This window comes from Sinocyclocheilus anshuiensis, unplaced genomic scaffold, assembly GCF_001515605.1.
Source record: "Sinocyclocheilus anshuiensis isolate Anshui unplaced genomic scaffold, SAMN03320099.WGS_v1.1 scaffold55, whole genome shotgun sequence".
Taxonomy (NCBI): Eukaryota; Metazoa; Chordata; class Actinopteri; order Cypriniformes; family Cyprinidae; genus Sinocyclocheilus; species Sinocyclocheilus anshuiensis.
In genome coordinates, this window is record NW_015549647.1 from 2,018,867 (window position 1) to 2,029,583 (window position 10,717).

Here is a 10,717-nt window from a genome sequence, read left to right on the forward strand (position 1 = left end):
TTAGGAAGCAGCATAACCACGTTGCTCACCTTTCAAAACAGCCTTTGTGTCAGAAGCATGCCTATGATGCCTTAAAATGTTTAAAAAACTAGGTTTTGGAACAGAGCAAGTGTGTGTAATTTGAGGGCTGTTGAATGAGATAAAGGGAGAGTTCTGTGCTCTTTGCATGCCATGCATAGTAATTCAAGAAGTACAACAAAAACTGATGAGAGAACCGCTTGTTTCATAGCTCAGTCATAATTTAGCCTATTTAGTTCTTGCTTGGGCTCGTATCACATTACAAAGTGGAGGTACATTTGAAGCAATACCACAGGGAGTTGGAAGCCATACAGATGGGTCACATGGAGTAAGACACGGTTCTTCTGCAGCTGTGTCCTGAAAGCAAGGCCACACCTTTCTATCTTTAGCCACACCCACACACAGGAGCCAATGAACTTACTGCCAGTATACCAAACCATACTCATATACCAATGAGTACACCTGTCAATCAAAGAAAGGATTCACCAACTGGTCCGGTGAGAGATTCAGAAGAAGCACTAGGAAGAAAGTGAGAGAAACAGATAAGAGAGAAAAAGATAAAGGGAGAGTTCTGTGCTCTTTGCATGCCATGCATAGTAATTAAAGAAGTACAACAAAAACTGATGAGAGAACCGCTTGTTTCATAGCTCAGTCATAATTTAGCCTATTTAGTTCTTGCTTGGTCTCGTATCACATTACAAAGTGGAGGTACATTTGAAGCAATACCACAGGGAGTTGGAAGCCATACAGATGGGTCACATGGAGTAAGACACGGTTCTTCTGCAGCTGTGTCCTGAAAGCAAGGCCACACCTTTCTATCTTTAGCCACACCCACACACAGGAGCCAATGAACTTACTGCCAGTATACCAAACCATACTCATATACCAATGAGTACACCTGTCAATCAAAGAAAGGATTCACCAACTGGTCCGGTGAGAGATTCAGAAGAAGCACTAGGAAGAAAGTGAGAGAAACAGATAAGAGAGAAAATGGACAGGAGTGTGTTTTTTTTTTTTACACACTTCAATTTTTAATGTAGATTCATCTTTAATGTTGATTCCCTCAACAGTGTATACCTGTGACTATGGCACTATTTAGTTTGTTAGAGCATCCTGACCAGTCCCTCACAGAAAACAGACTTAACAAATGGTGTGAGCATTGTTATTCCTTTCAGAAATATAAATATACAAATTGCTCAAATATATGACTGGTCTGTATTGTGTTATATTAATTTAATAATAAGCGTCTTGGTGGGCTTCCATCTCTTTCCCCATAATTTATTGTCCACTCTGTACTATGAATAAAAATGGCCCAGAAATGAACTAATAATAATATGTGTGCTTGTGATCCACAACTGGAGAATGTGGCACGTGAAAGATGCAAAGAAAGTGCAAAAATGAAAATGCAATAGAAAACATCTATAGTACACTGCAACAATACTGCTTCACATTTTAAATAAAAAATGATTCCAGTTTAACCCATTATGAAATATTTGAACATTAAACATCTCAAACACAGACTCACCAGGGTTATCAATAACTTAAACTTAAATTAAAAGGAAAAAATACAACATAAAATCATGTTTGTCATTGAAAAAAGTAACAGAAATAAAATAAAATATTAAAAATTATTTCATATTTAATATATTAATTATATTTCAGCTAGTTGCAAAGGAATTATTTCTCATTTTCATTTAGATTAACTTGAAGTACTAAAATAACTAAAAATAAACCTGAAATAAAAATGGGGGGGGGGGGCATAATAAAAATGACAAAAACACAAAACTAACAAAACTGACAAAAACACAAAACTAAATTACTAAAACTTTAACCACAATTAGAATAAAAATAGTGAATATAGAAATAAAGACAAATTCAAAATATGAATAAAAACTGTAGCAGTATCTCACTGATACTAAATTAATACTGACACTCACCCTCTATTGCGAACAATATCCTGAACACACTGATCTTTGTGGTATCTCACAAACTGTGTACAGGTCAGTCGTATTTCCTCAGTAACAGCAGCAGACTCAAGGCTTTCATCCTCACCAAAACCACACAGAGCAGCCAGCCTACAAACACAGAATGCCGCTGCTGAGGCTACATCCAAAAATTGTCACAATAGAGTCTAGAATAATAACACAAACATGGCTGATTTACCGCTTTTTGAATGGAAGAATAATAAGATGCTCATCCAACCCAAAAATTGCAAAGGAAATAAAACCCTGATGGAGAAATAGGGTATTTTAAATATTAACACCATCTCTTCATATGTATCGAGCTGTTATAAGTTTGCAGTGAGAATTGTGTGACTGTTGTCACCTGTCCATAATTGGCTACAGCACAAAAGAACTGCAGTTCGAGGTAAAGTCGTCCTGGATCAGCACTGAACAACCACCACAGACAGCTGGACAGGTTCTGAAATATACAAATAATCAGTCCCAAATATAAAAAAGATTTTTGGAGGATGTTGTAAATAGTGGTCAGAGTATAACTGACAATGCTTCATGGTGCTTACTTCATTATGCATGTGTATGTATGTGTTTTTTGGGAGTGTATGTCTTTCTCATACAGTATGTGGAGTGGACATACAGCCAGCATGCTGACAACGAGGAGCAGGCAGAGGAGCACATGTCGAGCTATCTGTCTCTCCTCCTGCACACCTGAAGAGCTTGACGCCTCTCTCAGGAAAATCCCTAGAACAGAAACATGCTTTTCCCTGATGAAACTTTATTTAATAACTTGATGAGAGTGAAATAAAAAAATATTTCAACCTGCTGAAGGCACTGGCGAGTCGTTAAGATGCCCAACTATCATATCTGGCATGGGTTCACTACAACAAACATCTGTCAACAACAAAGAAGTTATACTACACATACATTCTAGAAATATGCACATAATTGGAAATGCACTACTGTCACTGTACTAAAAGGAATAGTTCACCCAAAATGAAAACCACCCACAGGCTATCCAAGATGTAGGCGAGTTTGTTTCTTTACTGCAACAGATTTGGAAAAAATTTCGCATTACATCACTTGTTCACAAATGGATCCTCTGCAGTGAATGGGTGCCGTCAGAATGAGCTCACACAGCTAACAAAAACATCACAATAATCCACAAGAATCAATTAATGATAGATTAACTTCTTACAAACATGCAACTTTTCACTTCACAAGATGTTAATTGATGGACTGGAATTATGTTGATTGATTATGGATTATTATGATGTTTTTATCAGTTGTTTTTATCAGCTCTCTCTGACGGCACCCATTCACTGCAGAGGATCCACTGCTGAACAAGTGATGTAATACTAAATTTCTCCAAATCTGTTCTGATGAAGAAAAAAACTCATCTACATCTTGGATGGCCTTAGAGTGTGTACATTTTCAGAAAATATTATTTTTTTGGGTGAACTATTCCTTTAAAGGGATAGTTCACGCAAAAATGAAAATCTAACATTATTTTCATTATTTATTCAACGTACGGTTTTTTTTGTCCATACAAAGAAAGTCATTGGGGTCCAGTGTTGTTTTGAACTGCAGTGACTTTTATTACTCAGACAAAAACAGCTGAAACATTCTTAAAGGGGTCATATGTTGTTGCTAAAAAGAACATTATTTTGTGTAATGAAATGTGTTTTTTTCGGTTTAAGGTTCAAAAAACATTATTTTCCACATACTGTACATTATTGTTTCTCCTCTATGCCCCGCCTTTCTGAAACGCGTCGATTTTTACAAAGCTCATCGGTCTGAAAAGCAAGGTGTGCTCTGATTTGCCAGCTATCTAGTGCGTTGTGCTTTGCCGAATACCTCAAGCGTGTGACGGAAATGTTACGCCCCTACCATACTGTGATGGCGTGTCCCGGCCGGAGCGACGAGACAAAAACATTAAAACCCATTATAAACGAGGCATTTGTTGCATTCAGTGGAGGCATAATTACGGATTATAATGACTTAAACTGTCTTTTTTTCGCATTAAACATAAAACCATGTCTTCATTTGTGATCGGAGAAATGACAAACAACAAGCGCTACTCTACACTGCTCAAAACTCGCGTTTGAATCATCAGTGGCAAATCCTTAAAATGAAAACGTAACGTTACTTACAGTCTGTGAGTCAGAACAGCCGCACTGTAGTCTACGCTACCAGGATCAGGAAACTCCTCCATAAAATGTGCTGCACACATCTGAATATTTAGGTTGAACTGTTCTGGAACAGTGTTGTAAATACAACTTAACCACTGATTTCTAGTCGTGTCCTCTTTTGGAAGGCCAAACAAAGTACTTTCACACGACGGGCTTGAGAATGGCGTGGCTGGCGGTCTTGCGGCAACCACATGTGACGACCCCGGGCTGGACTCCGCTTCGTCCACGGTGAAAGCCGATCCGGCTTTAAAAATATAGTTTGTGTTCCGCAGAAGAAAGAAAGTCAGATTTGGAATGACATAAAGGTGAGCAAATAATGAATAATATCATTTATGGGTGAACTATCCCTTTAAGTTAGTTGCTTTTTTACTTTTAGTTCCCCAATACTGAATATACAGTGGGTACGGAAAGTATTCAGACCCCCTTAAATTTTTCACTCTTTGTTATATTGCAGCCATTTCGATTCTGTGTTTTTCTGTCAATATGGGGTGCTGTGTGTACATTAATGAGGAAAAAAAATTAACTTAAATGATTTTAGCAAATGGCTGCAATATAACAAAGAGTGAAAAATTTAAGGGGGTCTGAATACTTTCCGTACCCACTGTACGCACATGCATACAGCAGAAATATACAGTTACCTGTGTTAAGGCTGCTGTAGGTTTGCTCGAGCTCAGATGAGTGCTGGTTCTCTGTCTGGGCTTGTCTCACATCTTCTGATGTGCCTGTCACGGAGTTTTGATCTAGGGCTTGATAGTTCTGCTCCTCCTGGGCCCCTCGGCTCAAACCCATCAAAGACAGACCACCCAGCATGATGCTGCAACCCAGAACTACCACAGTACACACAATCTGAAGAAAAAGAGAGAATGGAAGGGGGGTGGGGAAAGAAACAAGTTAATAGACAGACACAAATAAATTGTGACATGCATTGTGAGGTTTTGTATAAACACAGTCAAAAATCCCAACCTACCTGCCCCTTGCCATAAAAGAATGCGGAGTCCAAGTTGTCACTCATTCTTTGTCCTACCATGAGTAGCCCACCCACAATCAGAAAAGGAACTCTAAGATAGACAACATTAAAACACAAAAGGTGTTTTCTCCAATGAATTTGCAGTTCTGCGGTATAATTTCCAGTCAGTTTCAAAGCATAATTTAATGTAATGTCATTTAATTTAATTTAACTTGGAAAATAAACAAATTTATGAATTTATTTTTGAATAAATACACACGCATACACACAGACACACACATATATACTCACCCCCAACCAAAGATGATGAAAAAGATAGGTTTCACTTTCAAGTTTTCATTTCTGCCCAATAAAGTAAGAGCGAACGCCAAAAGACCTACAACACAATATCTACACAACTGCTAAACATCGCTACAACTATACAACACAAAGGAGATGTACTGCAACCTAAAATCACACAATGAAAATGACCCTTATCCATAAAGTATTGTTTAATGTGTGTGTGTGATGATTCATTACCTGTCCATATGTAGGTACTGTAAAGAGACCCATAAAGCAGAGTAAAGGTGAGAATTTGGCCAAACACGTTCCCCTGCTTCAGAAAAATCTTCCACAACATCATTGACACGCACGCTAGTAGCTGCATTAGAGACAAAAAACATAGCATACTTAGGAATACCATACTGAGGAAAAATATGTTAGAACAACTTGCTGGTTGCCAGGGCATTGCTTTATGGCTGCTAAGGTATTCTGTTTTTTAGTGTTAGAGTATTTAGGGTAGTTGCTAGTCAAAAGATCCCTCAACAAGAGGTATGATTTAGGTCCCTCATTCAGTATATGTCTATAGAATAATGAATGTCTGTCTTTGTGCAAAATTATGTACCTGTGCTAAGAACAGATTTGTGGCAAACATATGCGGCAGCCTCCTAAACTTCTTACTCAGTAGCATGACAGCAAGGGTCCAACCCTGCAACACACACGCACACACACAAACATTCTGGTAATCCAGATTTTGTAACTCATTGTTTCTGGGATCACATATTTCAGATATTTCTCTGTTTGATGTAGAACCTTTGATTTCTAATCCTCTTTATTATATTATATATTTATTATACTATATTATTAAATAGGCCTATGTTCTCTATGGTTACACGTGCATATTAAGCCAGGTCTTTCAAAGCCAGATCTGCTCTCAAATATATAAAACATAAAAAGAAACCTAGAAACCTGAATAAAATAGAATAGAATAAGTGAACAGGATAGAAACAGAAACAAAAAAACAGATAAGACAGAAGAGGACTTGAACAGAATACTCTAGACTAGAATAGAATAGACGTAAACCAGAAGAGACAGAAGATAAAAAAACAAATAGAAAATAATAGAACAAAACAGAACAGAATAAAATAAAATAGACAGAAGAAGAGAACAGAACGGAATAGAAGAAGGAGTGAACCAGACCAGAGAGAAGCAGTGAACAGAATAGAATTAAGTGAACAGGACTGAATAGATCAGAAGTTAACCAGAAGAGACAGAAGAAGGGAAGTGCACCTCACCTGAATAGAATAGAATAGAATCAGAAATAAACCATAAGTAACAGGAGAAGAGAAGAAACCTTCAATTAAATAGAACAATAGACAGACAGAAGTAAACATACAGAACAGAATAGAATCAGAAATGAAACATAAAACACAGAAGAGAAGAGAAGAGAAGAGAAGAGAAGAGAAGAGAAGAGATCAGAAGAGAAGAGAAGAGAAGAGAAGAGAAGAGAAGAGAAGAGAAGAGAAGAGAAGAGAAGAGAAGAGAAGAGAAGAGAAGAGAAGAGAAGAGAAGAGAAGAGAAGAGAAGAGAAGAGAAGAGAAGAGAAGATATCTAACTGAATAAGTCTGTAAGCAAATGACATGCGTTCTTTTACATATTAACCCACACACACTCACCAGGGCTATTAGGCTGACAATGCTGATGTTAAAGCTCACGTCCTGCAGCTCCGTCACCAGGGATGTGGCCTCCATCCACGGAATGGTCAGTAACCATGCCGACACATACATGATGGGCGCTGATAGGAACGTGCTAATGGCCATACCAGAGGTCACCTACCACACACAATACACTTGTACTGATTTGTGTTGGCTAAATGTTTAATAGCAATGACTGAGTCTGAGTGACATTTGCAGGAATTCATTCATTGCTTACCACCTCCAGCTCCATGTTGTACTGGACAGCATATATGGCCACACTGGGAGCGGTAGGGAAGACTCCATAAAGGAAAGCATAATCAGACAGGCTGGAGTGATTTACAGAGCTGGAATTACCAGCATCCAACAGCTCCACCATGTCCTTACACAACAATGGCATAACTAGTCTGGAAAACAGAAACACACAGTCATAAATCTGTCTAAATTGTATGGACCAGCACTCAAATAATATATTTATGCATATGTTCAAGATCTATGCATTTTAATAGCATATAAAATTTACATTATTTGCATTGCACAGTTATAACAAAAAACAACGTACTAAACTTAATGTGATGCATATTTGTTAGTCATACATAAAGGAAACAAGAATGAGATTTATGTAATAATAGTACTAATAAAGCAAATATGTTTTAAATACACAAGAACCAGGTTTATATACAGTATAATATTTTTATAACAGTTTATATACAGTAAATCAAATACATGATCTCATACATTTTAAATGACTGCATCTTGCTTGTTCCACAGTTAGCCATATTTAAATAATGTTCTGACTTTTAAATGATTAAATTTAATTATTTATTTGCTGATTGTAAATATTTTGAATAAATACATAAATATTATTAATTAAAATCAAATACAATGAAAAAATTGCAGCCTGATGATCAGTCTTATTTCAGTATTATTTATATACTGTACTATTATAAACTATTCATATTTTTCAATTAGATTTTATTTTTATATTTTCAGCTTTCCTTTTTATTTTAGGTTAAGTTTTAGTAATTGTGTTATGTGCTTTTGTTATTTTTATTAGTTTTATGTTTTTAAATGTTTCTTTTTACCTTTAATTTAGGTCACACTTTAGTTTGGGGACCAATTTTCACTATGACTTTTGCTTCAATAAACTCCTAATTTGCTGCTTATTAATAGTTAGTAGGGTAGTTGTTAAGTTTAGGTATGGGGCAGGATGAAGGGATGTAAAATATGGTCGTGCAGTATAAGGCATTAATATGTGCTTTATAAGTTCTAATAAACAGCCAAAATGCTAGTAATATGCATGCTAATAAGCAACTAGTTAATAGTGAGAATTGGTCCATAAACTTAAGTTTTACTGTCTACTTTTAGCTAACAATAACAACACTGCTGATGATAAATATGACACATTGGTCTGATAGTAAAATTTGCTACAACTGTTATAATCTTAGCAACCTCATAAACCAAATAGTGTGGAGTTCAAAACTACAATCTTCTGGTCCCAGATCTTCAACCGCTATGCCAAAACACCCCACATACAACTAATTTTCACTCACAGTTTGGCAGTGATAAGCAGGATGAGGGAAACCCCAGTGCTGCGTGTGAGTTTACCCATCTGTCCCACCATGTTCAGGCCCAGATAAAAGAGTGCCGCCCCTCCAAAAGAGTTTGCCAGTCCATCAACAAACTCTCCTAGCAAAACAGGCACACGTCCACCAAACAGGAAATGAGAGAGAATTCCAACAATAACCATGAAGACTATTGGGTTCTTCAAAACCTGAAAAAAGAGGAAAGATTAGAATAACGTAAAAAAGGATGACATCAACAGAAACTTCTGGATCAAGATAAACACACGCACCTGCAGTATGACTGTAAAGATCACGTGCAGTTTGCTGTAGTTGCGGTCATTGGTGTGTCTCCATCTCTGAATCTCACACAAAGCAAAGCCCACAGGGTTCAACAGCATCAGAGACACAGGAGCCACCAAATATATATACTGCATATACTCTGGGTGCGAAGTCCTGTACAGCGCATCCACTGTATGAGGAAAATTATCTCATGATTATTGACACAATATCAATTTTTTTGTACACAACCGTATGTGCATGTGTACTTTAGATGTATTTCTATGTGAGGAGATCCTCACCTATAGGATATCCCAGTGCAAAGTCATTGCTCTGAGTGGCAAAGATAGCAAACAGCCCAGCTTTACTGTATTTGCTCTCAGGATTTGCCACCAACAGCGTCAGCACACAAACTAGCAAGAACACACACACTTTTGCGATCAAAATGCTCCATAGAAAAGACCAGACGACATGCTCAAACTGCAGCTGCACCATGTTCTTGAAGAGCAACGCAGGAAGTGCGAAACATGACACAAAACTTCCCAGGCCTTTGACCTGTCCGACGCTGATGATGTCACTGAGACCTGCCACATAGCCACACAGGATGATGCCAAAGCACTCCAGCAGAGCCGGGAAAAGTTTGTCGATAGACATGGCCGGTGCTCCAAGAGGGCTGTGAGTGATGTTGAGGCCATGAATGGTGACATACTGGCCCTCCATGATGATGAGGTTGACAGGGACCACTGAGAGATGATCTAACGGTGCAAATCAGAAAGCTAGGAATAAAAAACAGTCAGAGAGAAGGAAAAACCTCTGTGAGATTCAAAGTCAGGGCTCAACAAAAGAACGGCTGATCTAAATGCCACTGTTTTCTAGCAAAAGTGCGTTTATGAATTTGTAGCTGCCAAGGACTTCAGCTATAAATTATAAAAATACATTATATTAATATATAAAATAAACAAAAAAGTTTATTGCTGTAACTTGTTTTTCTAAATAAATGGCTAATAGTAAATCAGAAATATATTATTACAGTTCTTAATATTATTGTTTTGTTATTATTATTATTAATAATAGATTACCTCGCCTACTACCTACAACAACAGTAATTACAATAATAACATATTATTTTTAATTATCGGCAAAAAATAATAATAATAATAATACAGTAGTATAATATTCGAAGTCTTAAAATAAATTACCAAAGGTGTTATTATGATAAATAAGGCCACTGAATGCAGTCAAATCAGCTACATTTATCATCTGTACTACAGACGTTTCACTCTTACCTTGCGAGAAAAACAACAGATATATAACTGTTGTCGATGACGTACCATGTGTTCACGTGTCGAGATGGTCGATACATGGACTAAATATCACGTTGTAAAAGAAAAACACGGCCGAAACATGCTTTCACTCTGCTCACAGCATCTCCAGCGCTTCGGTATTCCGTTACTTTCAACGTCAAATCACTGAATGACTGACGCGTGAGTCCGCCTATGTCGTTGCAAACTCCGCCTTATTTCGTCTGGTGATGTCGCTGATTGGTGGAAATGTTAGAGTATATGCTGATATTCACGGAACATTCTCAAGTGATTGGCCAGAGTCATGCGCGCTAGTGGATGGGAGTCATTTTGCCTCTATTATTAGTAATGAAGGAATCTGTTGAGAGAATTCCACAAGGCCTTGTTGACCACATATTTCTTTTTTTTAAATAATTGGTTTCTTTTAATTTATAAAAAAAACACACACACACACACAATAAATAAAATTGCACTGAAATTATAAAGAACAT

The 10,717-nt window shown here is 37.2% G+C and overlaps 1 protein-coding gene across 3 annotated transcripts; it reads right to left on the reverse strand.

The window, feature by feature from the left end:
• Positions 1-585: 585 nt before the first annotated feature.
• LOC107660045 (integral membrane protein GPR155-like) lies at positions 586-10,368 on the reverse strand. Of its 3 annotated transcripts, none has more exons than XM_016449218.1 (17): positions 10,257-10,368; positions 9,228-9,701; positions 8,940-9,118; positions 8,638-8,858; positions 7,323-7,491; positions 7,067-7,222; positions 6,016-6,099; positions 5,652-5,772; positions 5,424-5,508; positions 5,133-5,223; positions 4,804-5,011; positions 2,796-2,867; positions 2,614-2,717; positions 2,344-2,439; positions 2,182-2,246; positions 1,956-2,093; positions 586-972 (listed from the first exon to the last, which is right to left on the reverse strand). In XM_016449218.1, exons 2-17 carry the CDS (start codon positions 9,643-9,645, stop codon positions 924-926), a joined length of 2,256 nt encoding a protein of 751 aa, XP_016304704.1. In that variant the 5' UTR covers positions 9,646-9,701; positions 10,257-10,368; the 3' UTR covers positions 586-923. The 3 variants fall into 3 exon arrangements, with proteins under 3 accessions (XP_016304704.1, XP_016304703.1, XP_016304705.1); XM_016449217.1 differs by having other exon boundaries at positions 10,212-10,368; XM_016449219.1 differs by lacking the exons at positions 586-972; positions 1,956-2,093 and having other exon boundaries at positions 2,540-2,717; positions 10,212-10,368.
• Between the last annotated feature and the right edge of the window lie 349 nt (positions 10,369-10,717).